This window comes from Salvelinus fontinalis, chromosome 3 (genome assembly GCF_029448725.1).
Source record: "Salvelinus fontinalis isolate EN_2023a chromosome 3, ASM2944872v1, whole genome shotgun sequence".
NCBI classification, from domain to species: domain Eukaryota; kingdom Metazoa; phylum Chordata; class Actinopteri; order Salmoniformes; family Salmonidae; genus Salvelinus; species Salvelinus fontinalis.
The window spans coordinates 35,511,757-35,528,282 of record NC_074667.1 but is presented as its reverse complement, the minus strand read 5'-3'; the positions used below and the strand labels follow the sequence as shown (position 1 = coordinate 35,528,282).

The window sequence follows — 16,526 nt, the reverse complement described above, 5'->3', positions numbered from 1 at the left end:
CCACTCCCTTGATAAGAGACCTGTTTAGTCAAGCTTGTTTGTGGCAGGTTTAAGTGTGCGTCTATGTGTAAGGCTGGTTGTGTAGCCTAACCGGGGAAAGCATTTGTCTTGGTTGTTTTCCAAAATGGCTGTGGGAGTTGTAAGTGTTTTTGGCTTTGGGGGTTGAGGTGAGGTTGAATGTGTCGATGCTGGCGTTTTGATAGGGGTAAATTTGACCTGACAGGGCCCAGGGTCTCCAATGAATCAAATGTGTCAGGAAGGCGCTGGAGATGGAGGGGTGCCCATTGTGGCACTGACACCTACGAGAGGGGCCTTGGCTGCTCTGGGTCAAGTGTGACACCTCATTAGAACAATGTTGATTTAGTGAGGCCACAACGCAACAGACCACAAGGCACTGGACAGAGAATGAGGCCCACTCCTCTTCATCTGAAGGGTAATCAGCTGACAGCTTGCAAATCAAGCACCTCCAATGCCACGGCCACCCTGCCCCCTCTTTAAATCAAATCAAATATTATTGGTCACATACACATATTTAGCAGATGTTATTGGAGGTGTAGCGAAGCGCTTGTGTTTCTAGCTCCAACAGTACATTAGTATCTAACAATTCACAACACTACAACACAAATCTAAAGTAAAATAATGGAATTAAGAAATATATAAATATTAGATTGAGCAATGTCGGAGTGGCATTAACTAAAATACAGTAGAATAGAAAACGTAGTATGTAAACATTATTTAAACATCATTATTAAAGTGGCCAGTGATTCCAAGTCTATGTACAGTGGGGCAAAAAAGTATTTAGTCAGCCACCAATTGTGCAAGTTCTCCCACTTAAAAAGATGAGAGAGGCCTGTAATTTTCATCATAGGTACACTTCAACTATGACAGACAAAATGAGAAAAAAAATCCAGAAAATCACATTGTAGGATTTTTTTTGAATTTATTTGCAAATTATGGTGGAAAATAAGTATTTGGTTACCTACAAACAAGCAAGATATCTGGCTCTCACCGACCTGTAACTTCTTCTTTAAGAGGCTCCTCTGTCCTCCACTCGTTACCTCTATTAATGGCACCTGTTTGAACTTGTTATCAGTATAAAAGACACCTGTCCACAACCTCAAACAGTCACACTCCAAACTCCACTATGGCCAAGACCAAAGAGCTGTCAAAGGACACCAGAAACAAAATTGTAGACCTGCACCAGGCTGGGAAGACGGAATCTGCAATAAGTAAGCAGCTTGGTTTGAAGAAATCAAGAAATCAACTGTGGGAGCAATTATTAGGAAATGGAAGACATACAAGACCACTGATAATCTCCCTCGATCTGGGGCTCCACGCAAGATCTCACCCCGTGGGGTCAAAATGATCACAAGAACGGTGAGCAAAAATCCCAGAACCACACGGGGGAACCTAGTGAATGACCTGCAGAGAGCTGGGACCAAAGTAACAAAGCCTACCATCAGTAACACACTACGCCGCCAGGGACTCAAATCCTCCAGTGCCAGACGTGTCCCCCTGCTTAAGCCAGTACATGTCCAGGCCCGTCTGAAGTTTGCTAAAGAGCATTTGGATGATCCAGAAGAAAATTGGGAGAATGTCATATGGTCAGATGAAACCAAAATATAACTTTTTGGTAAAAACTCAACTCGTCGTGTTTGGAGGACAAAGAATGCTGAGTTGCATCCAAAGAACACCATACCTACTGTGAAGCATGGGGGTGGAAACATCATGCTTTGGGGCTGTTTTTCTGCAAAGGGACCAGGACGACTGATCCGTGTTAAGGAAAGAATGAATGGGGCCATGTATCGTGAGATTTTGAGTGAAAACCTCCTTCCATCAGCAAGGGCATTAAAGATGAAACGTGGCTGGGTCTTTCAGCATGACAATGATCCCAAACACACCGCCCGGGCAACGAAGGAGTGGCTTCGTAAGAAGCATTTCAAGGTCCTGGAGTGGCCTAGCCAGTCTCCAGATCTCAACCCCATAGAAAATCTTTGGAGGGAGTTGAAAGTCCGTGTTGCCCAGCAACAGCCCCAAAACATCACTGCTCTAGAGGAGATCTGCATGGAGGAATGGGCCAAAATACCAGCAACAGTGTGTGAAAACCTTGTGAGACTTACAGAAAACGTTTGACCTCTGTCATTGCCAACAAAGGGTATATAACAAAGTATTGAGATAAACTTTTGTTATTGACCAAATACTTATTTTCCACCATAATTTGCAAATAAATTCATTAAAAATCCTACAATGTGATTTTCTGAATTTTTTTCCCTCATTTTGTCTGTCATAGTTGAAGTGTACCTATGATGCAAATTACAGGCCTCTCTCATCTTTTTAAGTGGGAGAACTTGCACAATTGGTGGCTGACTAAATACTTTTTTGCCCCACTGTATATAGGGCAGCAACCTCTAAGGTGCAGGGTTGCGTAACCGGGTGGAAGCCGGCTAGGGATGGCTATTTAAGTCTGATGGCCATGAGATAGAAGCTGTTTTTCAGTCTCTCGGTCTCAGCTTTAATGCACCTGTACTGACCTAGAGCTGCTGGATGGTAGCAGGGTGAACAGGCAGTGGCTCGGGTGGTTGACATCCTTGATTATCTTTTTGGCCTTCCTGTGACATTGGGTGCTGTAGGTGTCCCGGAGGGTGGGTAGTTTGCCCCTGGTGATGCATTGGGCAGACCGCACCACCCTCTGGAGAGCCCTGCGGTTGCGGGCGGTGCAGTTGCCGTACCAGGTGGTGATACAGCCCAACAGGATGCTCTCAATTGTCCATCTTTAAAAGTAAGTTAGGGTTTTAGGGGTCAAGCCAAATTTCTTCATCCTCCTGAGGTTGAAGAGACCCTGTTGCACCTTTTTCACCACACTGTCTGTGTGGGTGTATCATTTCAGATCATCAGTGATGTGTACTTGAAGCTTTCCACCTTCTCCACTGCGTTCCCGTCGATGTGGATAGGTGCATCCTCCCTCTGCTGTTTCCTGAAGTCCACAATCAGCTCCTGTATTTTGTTGACGTTGAGTGAGAGGTTATTTTCCTGGCACCACTCTCCCAGGGCACTCACCACCTCCCTGTAGGCTGTCTCATCATTGTTGGTAATCAGACCTATTACTGTTGTGTCTGCAAACTTGATTGATTTGGAGGCGTGCGTGGTCACGCAGTCATGGGTGAACAGGGAGTACAGGAGGGGGATAAGCGCGTACCCTTCTGGGGTCCCTGTGTGTTGAGGATCAGCGAAGTGGTGGTGTTGTTTCCTACCTTCACCACCTGGGGGTGGCCCGTCAGGAAGTCCAGGACCCAGTTACACAGTGCGGGTTTCAGACCCAGGGCCCAGAGTTTAATGATGAGCTTGGAGGGTAATATGGTGTTGAAGTCTGAGCTATAGTCAATGAACAGCATTCTTACACAGGTATTCCTCTTGTCCAGATGGGATAGGGCAGTGTGGAGTGCGATGCCGATTGCGTCGTCTGTGGATCTATTTGGGCGGTAAGCAAATTGAAGTGGGTCAGAAGTGAGTGCTACTGGGCGATAGTCATTTAGTTGTGTTACCTTTCCTTTCTTGGGTAAAGGAACAATGGTGGCCATCTTGAAGCAAGTGGTGACAGCAGACTGGGATAGGGAGAGATTATATATGTCCGTAAACACTCCAGCCAGCTGGTCTGCGCATGTTCTGAGGTTGCGGCTAGGGATGCCGTCTGGGCCGACAGCCTTGCGAGGGTTAACAAGCTTAAATGTCTTACTCACGTCGGCCACGGAAAAGGAGAGGGAGGGCCCTCAGTCCTCGGTAGCGGGCCGCGCCAGTGGCACTGTGTTATCCTCAAAGCAGGCGAAGAAGGTGTTTAGCTTGTCCAGGAGCAAGACGTTGGTGTCCACGACATGGCTGGTTTTCCCTTTGGTGTCTGAGCTGTTGAATTGCAACTCCACTTTGTCTCTGTACTGACTTTTTGCCTGTTTGATTGCCTAAGGAGGGAATAACTACAATGTTTGTATTCGGCCATATTCCCAGTCACCTTGCCATGGTTTAACGCGGTGGTTCACACTTTCAGTTTTGCGCAAATGCTGTATGTTTTAATAGTCACAGTGTGTACAACATCTACTATACACTTCCTGATGAACTCAGTCACCGTATTCGTTGATGTTATTCTTAAAGGCTACTCGGAAAATATCCCAATCCGCAAGATAAAAACAATCTTGAAGCATGGATTCCGATTGGTCAGACCAGCGTTGAATAGACCTTAGCACGGGTACTTCCTGTTTGAGTTTGTGCCTATATGAAGGGAGGAGCAAAATGGAGTCGTGATCAGATTTTCCGAAGGGAGGGCGGGGGAGGGCCTTGTAGGCATTTCAAATTTAATCATGAAACATACACTCCCGCCTTTCTTCTTCCCGGAGAGTTCTTTATTCCTGTCTGACCGATGTACTGAGAACCCAGCTGGCTGTATGGATGGGGACAGTGTATCCTGAGAGAGTCATGTTTCCATGAAACAGAGTATGTTACAATCCCAAATGTCTCTCTGGGAGATCCTCGCCCTGAGCTCGTCTACTTTATTATCCAGAGACTGAACATTAGCGAGTAATATACTCGGAAGTTGGACTGGAAGTCCACTCTGAATATCTCTTCTCCGCCGGCGGTGTTTTGGAGCAGCCTCTGGAATAAGTTAAATTGCCCTGGGAGGTACGAACAAAGGATCCAATTCAAGAAAGTCGTATTCCTGGTTACCGGACGCTTTGATATCCAAAAGTTATTTCCGGCTGTATGTAATAACAAATTCTAGGCTAATAATGTAAGAAATAACACTCCAAAAAAATAAAAAAATACTGCAAAGTTGCTTAGGAGCTAGAAGTAGAGCTGCCATATCTGTCAGCGCCATCTTACATTTGCACCCTTTCCCTACACTTTCCCTACATTTCTTTTATTTATTTTAAATATTTGTACGTTGAATATATAAGGTAGCTAGGTTCACAACTGTTTTCAGTCATTTGTTTCGTAGTATTTCCTCCCCTCTTTTCTTTTTTTTAAAGGAATGGGTGCTGGTCTGTTTTTGTGACCTCCCTCTATCCCTGTCAGAGTATCCCTGACCTTTCACCTTTTAATCTTTGGGGTTGGATTTGTTCTCAGTAATGTCAAGATTAGTTTTGACAATCTGCAGTTGAGCTTGTAGAGAGGCCTTGCAGGTTTTGGGAATGGGGGTGGGATGGGCAGAACACATTTTCACGTTTTATGTCTTCATTTGTTATTGCTCTCCCCCTGAATGATTTGTGGGTACTGGTGGATCATTCCTATTTTTTCTGTGATGTCCAACTTACATAGGCAATATGGGATCATGCTTTTTTATATACAGTGTCACTTTTGTGTTAAACTTACAGCAGTTAGTGCTTCTCACAACGTTTAGGTTAGTTAGACTGAACTAAATCTCCATGAAATTATATTAGGTTTATAGAACCTGTATATTACGCAGCCTAATCTATCTATTTGTGAGCTTACATTGATTGAAGGATAGCAGTATATTGTAAGTAGTGCCAGTTATAAAAAGAGTAAAGAAGCTTAAAATATGTATCTTTCTAATGCTAGCTAAATAGCTATTGTATGTTCTATGTGTCTTTAAAAAAAAATCTAGTTATTACAGCTTTCTGGGTAAGTCAGGCTTTCCACACCTGTATTGTGCAAAATTTGCCCGTTAAATAATGTTAAACACTATCATTGCACACGCATCTTATTAATTATGTGACTTGTTAGGCAAATGTTTACTCCTGATTTTATTTAGACTTGCCATAACAAAGGGGTTGAATACTTACTTATTGACTCAAGAAATGTAGTCTTTGTTTTATTAATTTGTAAAAAATAAAATTCAAAAATACAGAAATATAATTCCACTTTGACTTTATTGGTATTATGTGTAGGCCAGTGACCCCCAAAAATCTCTATTTAATACATTTTAAATTCAGGCTGTAACAAACCAAATTGTGGAAAAAATCAAGGGGTGTGAACACTTTCTGAAGGCACACTGTACATGGCTCCTGCGTGGCGCAGCAGTCTAAGGCACTGAATCTCAGTGAGAAGGCATATCTGTTAATTGAAATGCATTCCAGGTGACTACCCCATGAAAGTGGTTGAGAGAATGCCAAGAGTGTGCAAAGCTGTCATCAAGGCAAAGGGTTGGCTATTTGAAGAATCTGAAATATAAAATAAATGTTGATTTGTTGAACACTTTTTTGGTTACTACGTGATTCCATATGTGTTATTTCATGGTTTTGATGTCTTCACTATTATTCTACAATGTAGAAAATAGTTTAAAAAAAATAAAGAAAAACCCTTGAATGAGTAGGTGTTCTAAAACTTGACCGGTACTGTATTTGAAGTAGTATGCAATTTCTGGAGACCGTGCGTGCTACTTTCAGAACTACTGCATAGAAAGTATGCAAAAGTACAGGAGAATCTCTATTAATAGCCTACTAAGGCATGGAATTCAATAGTTCGAACATTTCAACCATGTCCTTTGTGTACAACATGAAATGTGTATGTAAGCTACACCAGACAAAGAAGTCATCGCCAATCAAAGCGGCAGGGGAGCACTGAGCAAGCTACTATGTAGTCAGCGGAGTGGGAAGCAGCTACATAAAAAATCTATATTTTTAGCCATGTCGGGTTTCCAGAAAATCCAAAACCGCAGCCACTACGTATTTTTGTCTTGAACACGTGTAACCTTTATTTAACTAGGCAAGTCAGTTAAGAACTAATTCTTATTTACAATGACGGCCTACACCAGCCAAACCCGGACGGCACTCGGCCAATTGTGTGCCGCCCTATTGGACTCCCAATCACGGCTGGTTGTGATACAGCCTGGATTCGAACCAGGGTGTCTGTAGTGACGCTCGCCTCTAGCGCTGAGATGCAGTGCCTTAGAACGCTGCGCCACTCGGGAGCCCATCCATCTCTCTAAATCGTTATGACAAAGTGTATATTTTGTTCAAACGTTAATATCCTTTCTTCCTTCAACTACCATTGCGCAAAGCAATTTTATCCTCTTGTCTTCAATCTTGCAGGCTCGCAGGGCCCTTTCGCGTTGCCATAGCAACTTGGCTCACACAGCTTTGAGCTAGAAACCCAATCTCTACCAGGTTGAACATAGTCAGATAATGACGTTTATTTCAGGGATTTTACAACTGGCTAAATACTTCACATGCTGATATTGAATTTTGTATTATTGTGTGTTGTTACGTTTTCTAGCTAGCTTCCAGCCTTTTTATGGGGAACATTCCATTGTGGGTTTTGTAGTCAACTTGAGCACTGCAGATTTCCACAATTTTCACATGTTGCTTCCTAACTTATTATAACGCTGATACTGCCCAAAAACTTGCAACCTATATTGTTCTCATATATTTGCATTATTTAACAATGTAAATCATAGGGATTTGTAGTTTTGAGTGGATTATTCCTTTAAGTCATACAAATCATATCTACCCGTATTTAGAAGCAAATATGTTTTACTAACTGTTACATCATATACACAATTAAAAAATCTCTGTTCTTTTAACTTGAAATCGTGCTTGAGCATAAAATCACCAGTCTGATTAATCACTAACTCATTAGAATGTATGGTGGATGGCTGTTATAGAAATTGTGTAAACAAGCCTAGAGTTCAAAACTGTATCCCCCACACCCACCTTATCCTCTGCTCTCCATTTCTCTTCTGTGTACCCATTTACTGAGGTTACGCGTACAGATGAATGCATATTCTAAAAGTGTGTGCATGCATTGAGTTGAGCTTGTTTTTGCTGATTTCATGGGGCAACAGATGAAAAACAATCCGTCTCCTTTCCATTTGGGACTTATTGTACTGGTCAACAACATTTGCATAGAAGAAGCATCTCAAGACCTAATGACGTCATTCACATGGATGTGATGGTGATGGAGACAGGAGAGACGTATCATTTTTGGCAATGACTATGGTTTTGGTGTATGGTTTTTCAGCTTGAAATCAACATATTTCGCGTTATAGTTTACGTAAAGTAAGTAATTTATCACGAACAAAGTACTACGGTAGTGACTTGGTTAGCTTCAGGAGTAAGCTAGCAACGAAAGTTAGCCTACAAAGCTATCTTCTTGCATTGTAAAGTGTCCTAGCCTGTAATGGGCATTGTTTTGCGAACAGTAATTAACAGCTGCAACATTTCTACATGCCGTGTTGTATTATTCAAGTGTGTTAATTTCTGTGCAGTGGGGAGCTAACATGATGCATCCCAGACTCCCAGTGAGTGCAGTCGTTCCCCAGGACAGGCTAGAGCTAGCAATGAGTAAGTGTAGCAAGCACGGTGCACTCACGCTATAAGGGGACATAGGCTGCACTGATAGACAGAGTTCATAATCTCTCAATCTAGTACTGAACCGTTTTTCATGTTATAGTATTGAAATAGTACAGAAGTATCAGGATACAGTGGAACACTAATGCCTATTACACCGCAAAGCCAGCCACTCACTGTCACTGCTATGCTGTCAAAGGCTCCCACCAGCACCTAAATCATTGCTGAAATCTTTTTATATCTGCAACGGTTTGAATTTGAGTGGGGTGAGACTGATGACTTCCCCCATATGTGATGGCCGGCAATCACTACGCTGTGCCCCTCTCTCCCTACCCTGCATTCCACAAAAGACAATTGACGAGCCGTTTTCTGCATTACCACATCATGCATACTTTAATTTGAATTGAAGAAAAGCAATGAGCCAAATTTAATTTATCGGTCCTGAGAATGAATGAGTGAATAACTGAATCCCCAGCTTTGGTCATTTATCATTCTCCACACATAGACAAGGCATTTGTCTACTCATTTGAAGGACCATCATTTACATGTGTGATTTTTAAGGAGGAGGCTTGGCTGGACTTTCAGCTCTATCTGCATTTGAATCTGGAATTATAATAGCAATAGGCCCTTTCCCCCCCCCCACAAAGTGTATGGAACCACACTCAAATGTACGCACACACTTTTGAATAGAAGTATAGAGGGCCATCTGTCCAATCTGGCCATACATATCTGGGAAAATAAAGAAGGCTTCTTGACATGTCACATAATTTAATGTCCCTCAGAATAGGGGCATAGACGTCAGTTCAACATCTAGTTTTGATTTACATTTGGTTGAGTTCAAAACAAAGTTTATTAGTCGCTTACACAGTTTAGCAGATGTTATAGCGGGTGCAGCAAAATGCTTATGTTACTAGCTCCTAACAATACAGTAAAATCTCAAACAGGTGTACACAAATAATCAACTTAAACTAAGAACAAGAAATAAAGGAATGTCGGAACGAATCCAATTGACAACCCAAATAGCACTGTAACAGTAATCCAAATGCATTCTTTACGTATCTACACCAAATTATTTTACACAAGATATACTAGGAATGATATATACAGCAGGAAATATATTTGTAGTGCAATTTTATTTTTAACCTCCATCTTAAGCTGTTGGGGGGGATACTAAGCTAACATATGGAATTGTTTTAAGATGGTCATACCATGGATCATTTAGCTTTTTGATTTTTAATTTTATGACCCCTTTAGGTATAAAAAAAAATCGATATTTGAAACAATATTTAATTTGGCCTTTACTACTTTTTCCCATTGAAACGCGTTGAATAACACATTCATAAATTGGTTGAAAATACAGTAAAAAAATTGACCATACTGAATATTTTGAAGTGTCCTATATCTGGGAGATATAAGAAAGCTCAGGAAATGTATATATTTTTTGACACATTTAACCCCTTATTTTTGTTGGCACAAAACTACCTCCATACTTCCATTCGTTTGTATGGGTTACCTTCAGACGAGTCCCCTATCTATAAAGTGGTCATATTAGTTTGTAAGCCAAAGCGTTCGGACGCTGCCGATTTTCAGAAGGCCAACATTGGGTAGATGCGGTTGATTGAGACGCAGCCCATGCAAAAAATACATATCTCAAGCTTAAACTGATGGATTTGGATGGGGATTTGCATGATCGAGAGGGATAGAGAGCCGTTGCTTCGTGAGGTATCTCTTCATGAAAATACATGATCGAAAGTGAACAGTAGTTGGCATTCAGCAGTCATAAAAATATGCCTTATTTATTTTAAAGAACCACTAAAATAGTCATTTTGTCAGACAGTATAAGGCAGCAGCTCTATAGAGATGAGGTGATGACTTGGAATTAAATAATAGTAATCAAATAAAACAAAGATACACAACTGAAATTTGATTAAAGTAATGTGAATAAATGATGGTTAATAAGCAGTAATGGTCACTACCATCATGGGACTTTTATTCATTGTTTTATTCTGTGTTAAAGCATTCAACTCACATAATGCATAGTGTATTTCGTTAAAAAAATTATACTAATCGAAATCGAACCGACCTCAAAAACCACTAATCGCTCAGCAGTATATATTACAGTGAGCTATGTCAAGAATCCAGTATATAAATAAATATGCAGTGTGTATAAACGGTAACTAAAATGCTATGTAGAGTAGTAGAAATATTAGTAATATTAGAGTTGTCAACTAACGTGAATTCAATGTGAAATCAAAAAAAGATCACATTGGATTTAGGTTCAAAAAAAGTTAACTTACTTTTTATTTACTTTTTGCAAACCAAAATTAATTTTCAACGTCATCACATAGATTTTTAGGGGTTGAAATGATGTGGAAACAACATTGATTCAACCAGTTTTTGCCCAGTGGGTGATGTCAAGGTACAGAGATGATCGAGAGTTCTTTGTCGGTTTCTATTAATCAGAAATAGCAATGTCTGAAAGCTTTCGTATTTGAGTGTTTCTGTGGGCAAGGTTGTGATTTGTGGAAAAAGTGACATCATACGAAAAGTGTTAGACCCGTCATCTCGCCTCTGACCGGTTCATTTTCCCCTCGTCTTTGCATTTAGTTAAGAATGATAGATTTGTGAATGCACTTAGCTACATGCCATGGTCCACTATTGTAGCCTCTGATTTTTTACTCATTAGTTTGAATAATAACTGTCACTAATTCAAGCTGTTCTAGAATGGCTTTGTGAATAGAGAAAGAAAGAGAGCGAGGAAGAGGGAGAGCAAGAGAGGGAGGATAGAGAGGCCTGAGAGATTAACTCCAGTGAGCTCACTCCGTGAGGCCCAGGAATGGCTGAATATTGTTCTAGGGGTGGGGGGATGAACTTGATGATCTCGGGGGGTGGAGGGGGGATTGCTGTTCCCTGCTCCTGACAATCAAAATTAGATTGGCCAGCACTGTGTCAACACTGGCCTCTGCTTAAGGCATCACAGGGGCAGGGGGGGACAACCGGTTTTTGAGAGTTTGCCATGTGAACTATGGAGAACCCACAGAGCCTTTCACTGACTGTGCCGGCCTTAAAGAAATGCACAACTCTTTTCATAGGCCAACACTGAAACAACCCTTCCCTCATCTCAATCTTTTGTGACAAACAAATCCTCTCAGTATATGATTATGTTCTTCTGTTCATCAATATCTTGTGAAAGTATTGTGTGAAAATAGTATTAAGTAATTGGAAATGAAAAGATTTCCCAACTCTTCTCATTCCTTCGGCACATCTTCACTGTGAAGGGGCCAAAACAATCCATTCCTGTTCAATAGAAGGCTGGTTGGTGAAGGCAGAGCCTGGAAGAAGGTGCACTACATGACCAAAAGTTTGTGGACACCTGCTCGTCGAACAACTCATTCCAAAATCATGGGCATTAATATGGAGTTGGTTCCCCCTTTGCTGCTATAACAGCCTCCTCTCTTCTGGGATGGCTTTCCACTAGATGTTGGAACATTGCTGCAGGGACTTGCTTCCATTCAGCCACAAGAGCATTAGTGAGGTGGGCACTGATGTTGGGTGATTAGGCCTGGCTCGCAGTCGGCATTCCAATTCATCCCAAAGGTGTTCAATGGGGTTGAGGTCAGGGCTCTTTGCAGGCCAGTCAAGTTCTTCCACACTGTTCTCAAAAAAACATGTATGTATGGACCTTCCTTTGTGCACGGCGGCATTGTCATGCTGAAACAGCAAAGGGCCTTCCCCAAACTGTTGCTACAAAGTTGGAAGCACAGAATCGTCTAAAATGTCACTATGCTGTAGCGTTAAGATTTCCCCTCACTGAAACTAAGGGGCTTAGCCCAAACCATGAAAAACAGCCCCAGAACATTATTCTTCCTCCACCAAACTTTACAGTTGGCACTATGTATTCGTGCAGGTAGCGTTCTCCTGGCATCCACCAAACCCAGATTCATCCGTCTGACTGCCAGATGGTGAAGCGTGATAAATCACTCCAGAGTACGCGTTTCCATTGCTCCAGAGTTCAATGGCAGCAAGCTTTACAGCACTTCAGCCGACGCTTGGCATTGAGCATGGTGATCTTAGGCTTGTGTGAGGCTGCTCAGCCATGGCAACCCATTTCATGAAGCAGCTGACGGACAGTTATTGTGCTGAAGGTACTTCCAGAAGCAGTTTTGGGCTCTGTAGTGAGTGTTGCAACCGAGGACAGACACATTTTACGCGCTATGCGCTTCAGCACTCGGCGGTCCCGCTCTGTGAGCTTGTGTGGCCTACCACTTCGCTCCTGAGCCGTTGTTGCTCTTAGACATTTCCACTTCACAATAGCAGCTCCAGCAGGGCAGAAATTTGACGAACGTACTTTTTTTGAAAGGTGGCATCCTATGACGGTGCCGCGTTGAAAGTCACTCAGCTCTTCAGTAAGGCCATTCTACTGCCAATGTTTGTCTACGGCGATTACATGGCTGTGTGCTCGATTTTATACACCTGTCAGCAACGGGTGTGGCTGAAGTAGCTGAATCCACTAATTTGAAGGGGTGTCTACATAATTTTGTATATATAGTGTAGGTCAGACACTTTAGGCACATGGGGTTTGGCTTTCCATTCTCTGCATTTGAATGTTGTTCAGACTCACAGCTTCGACGTACCTTCAAAACCAGAAATGACTGTGAATGTCAGCACAAGGATGGAGAAGCTTGTCATCATAGTGTTTGAGACTGGAGCCGCGTGATTGGGTTCTTCGAATCTAGCACTAATGCATGCACAATTCTGATTTGAGAGTCTCGGATCTTCAGAGCCGGCCCCCAACTCAAATGAGACCTGTGGACTTGTCTAATTCAGGAGAGAGGACTTGCAGGCAGCTTTTCAAGGGGCCTGCTTTATCACTTTCCAGCGAATGGAGGTCTTCTGGGAAGGAATTTCTCTGGCAGTACTAGAAAAGCAGTATCTTACTTTGAGAATGGTCGGTATCTGGAGAACCAGAATTTTAAGGAGGAGCTTGGTTGATAGACTGGTATGTGGCTTCAATCAAATACATTTTTATTTGTCACAATACAACAGGTGAATACAACAGGTGTAGTAGACCATACCGTGAAATGCTTACTTACAAGCCCTTAACCAACAATCCAGTTCAAGAAATAGTTAAGAAAATATTTACAAAATAAACTAAAGTAAAAAATGATATGAAAAGTAACACAATAACAATACCGAGGCTATATACAGGGGGTACCGAGTCAATATGCGGGGGTACAGTTTTGTCGAGGTAATTTGTACATGTAGGTAGGGGTAAAGTGACTATGCATAGATAATAAACAGCGAATAGCAGCAGTAGCAGGGGTGTCAATGTATAGTGTGGGTGGCCATTTGATTAATTGTTCAGCAGTCTTATGGCTTGGAGGTAGAAGCTGTTAAGGAGTCTAGACAAGACTTGGCACTCCAGTACCGCTTGCCGTGCGGTAGCAGAGAGAACAGTCTATGACCTGGGTGACTGGAGTCTTTGACAATTTTTTGGGCCTTCCTCTGACATCGCTTAGTATATAGATCCTGGATGGCAGGAAGCTTGGCCCCAGTGATGTACTGGGCTGTACTCACTACCCTCTGTAGCGCCTTATGGTCGGATGCTGAGCAGTTGCCATACCAGGCGGTGATACAACCGGTCAGGATGCTCTCGGTGGTGCAGCTGTAGAACTTTGGATATGGGGACCAATGACAAATCTTTTCAGCCTATTGATGCGGATGAGGCGATGTCGTGCCCTCTTCATGACTGTGCTGGTTTGTTTGGACCATGATAGATCCTTAGTGATGTGAACACAGAGGAACTTGAAGCTCGCGACCCCTTCACTACAGCCACGTCAATGTGAATTGTGGCGTGCACGGCCCTCCGTTTCCTCCGTAGTCCACGATCTGCTCCTTTGTCTTACTGACGTTGTGGGAGGTTGTTGTCCTGGCACCACACAACCATGTCTCTGACTTCCTCCCTATAGCATGTTCCATCGTGTCGTCGGTGAACTGAATTAAAGGGAAACTACACCCCCAACTGCACCTTCTTCTGATGGGGTTTAAGCATTGTTGTGGACTTATTAGAACATCAGACTTTTGTAGTTTTTCTATTTAAAAAAAGTGTGAAAACCTGATAAAAATAGGGACACCTGGAAAAACGAAATGGGGAAAACTGAATTTACCAAAAGCAGATTTTATAGAGCCCTACAACTGTATATTGACTGTTCAAGATCGCTAACAATAACACACTTTTTGAGATTGCGCAAATGTAATCAATGTAAATCTGATATTGTCAAGTTAAAATTGTAATATTTGTGTATGGAGGTTAGGTCATTATAGACTATGCTACTTGCTCAGCCCGCAAATTAAAGATAACATTTAAATGATGCGTGCAGCATCTGCTTTTCCAGGACAGTTTTCTTTTCATTGGGGGCCAGTAGCTTTCAGTTGGTACTGGCCCGGTGTGCCAATGGCAAAGTTATCTGAATGTCAAGCCCTGCAAGGGCATTCTAATTTAAAAGATGGCTAGTCATTTTTAGCCTGGTTCTTTATGGAATACAGGTACATTATGGGCCACAGGTCAGGTCATTATCCCTGCGCATCCCCAAATCATGTGCTTGTGCCATTAACTGAAAAAATGTGTATCACCGGTGCCACCAGTGGAAAAAGTTAGTCGAGAAACCTGTGTTGAGGAGAGCTTGCTAGGAAGCATTTCACTGTACCGTTTACACCCTGTACACGTGACCAATAAACTTTGATTTGATTATTGCTGAAGTAGCCTATGGCCACAAATGTAAACTTCTGAAAAATATGTAACTTTGACCAACTTATTTTTCTTCTTAATTCAACAATTATGGCGGTAGCGCAATCAAAAGCTCATATTTGCCTTCTTTGTTGGTCTTTAAGGTAGTAATGCTGTATGTGGTGTCCCACTCTCAGCCCTTCCCACTCCTCACGTTGGTTCTGGGATGTGGATGGGGATGGAGCCGACCTCAAGGGTTGTGTTTTGAATGTTTGACCAGTGACCTGGAATCTGTCAGTTTGTTCTTGTTGGCAATCTCTTGCCAGAACACAGTGTGTGAGGTAAAAGCTTGCTGTGTCCTCGCATAACCTTAACATTATTCGCCAGGCCACCAGATTTTCAGCCTTTTAATTTACACCCAGGATTTGGGGGTATTTTTCTTCCCCCTTACTCAATGTACTTTGGCATTTCTGTCAGCGGAATGTCATTTATTTGTTGCTTTTCCAAAAGACTAAGTCTCCTCATCCATTTCTGATGTGTTGCAGGTTGAAGTCGACGAGAAGCTGAAAAAGAGGAAGGAGAGGTTTGGGATTCTCACTGCTGCTGCTGTAGTTGGGGCCGACGATAGCGAGGTACAAAAGGTTTTGTTTTCATGTTCTTGGGCTATGACCTGTTGTTGCCAAAAGAGAGCTGGTGGGACAGATTTGTAAGTGATCAAACACTGTTGTGAGAAACATAAAAAATAAGCAAATGAAATGTTCACATAGCTGTGTGTTGGGAAGGAGGGTATAAGAATGTTTTGTAAGTTGCTATTAGAATGTTTTAGAACAGAAAAATAATGAAGAATAGCAAAGTTTTGAAAGAAGAAGAATTGGGCATTGCCTCAAAGTTTGAAAGAGAAAACCAAAATCAAACATTTTAGTTGATGTTATGAACCTATTTTGAGTCAATAGATGTGTAAAATCTGTTGGGTAAATGTCATGTGAGTCATCTTTAACAAGTGTAAATGATTGCTTAATTTCCACATTCCACAATTCATGTTCTTGGAAAATGTAATTGTTTCCAAAGTTCATAGGGGTATACAGACGTAGAGTCTAACTTTACAGTTCTCAAAGTTTCTACCTTGAGTTTTGAAAATGTCTTGAATGATTGATGTTCTCTTGAACACACACACAGGAATTCCAGATGGTATCGGAGCATGTCGATGACCTATATAGTCATCCAGCAATGACAGCAGTTAGTGTTTTGTGCATTGCTTACTTCTGCTGTTATGATATCTAGCATACAATATGGTTATTAATTATTTAGCATAAATAAGTAATCAAATTACTAAATCATATATGTAAGGATGATGCTTGTAGTTGTAATGTTGCAGGTATCAGGCCTGCTTGTTTTGATCCTGACTTAATACTCTGATGTGATGTTTCTGCTTCCTAACCACCACCCTGTCATTTAAATAATAATTCAGCAATTCTAATCTCACTTGATAAGAAAGATCTATTTAT

The 16,526-nt window shown here is 41.9% G+C and overlaps 1 protein-coding gene across 5 annotated transcripts in view; it reads left to right on the top strand.

Annotated features, from left to right (window-relative positions):
- LOC129846001 (SAP domain-containing ribonucleoprotein-like) overlaps positions 1 to 16,526 on the top strand; it is a 60,552-nt gene that overhangs the window by 42,975 nt on the left and 1,051 nt on the right. For 2 of the 5 annotated variants that reach the window (XM_055914003.1, XM_055913996.1), the window contains exons 10-11: positions 15,567 to 15,653; positions 16,198 to 16,503. In XM_055914003.1, coding sequence (XP_055769978.1) covers positions 15,567 to 15,653; positions 16,198 to 16,302 — 192 coding nt within the window. In that variant the 3' untranslated portion in view covers positions 16,303 to 16,503. Of the gene's footprint in view, positions 1 to 15,566; positions 16,504 to 16,526 lie in introns of those variants that run through there. The other 3 variants (XM_055914028.1, XM_055914019.1, XM_055914012.1) reach the window with 2 other exon arrangements.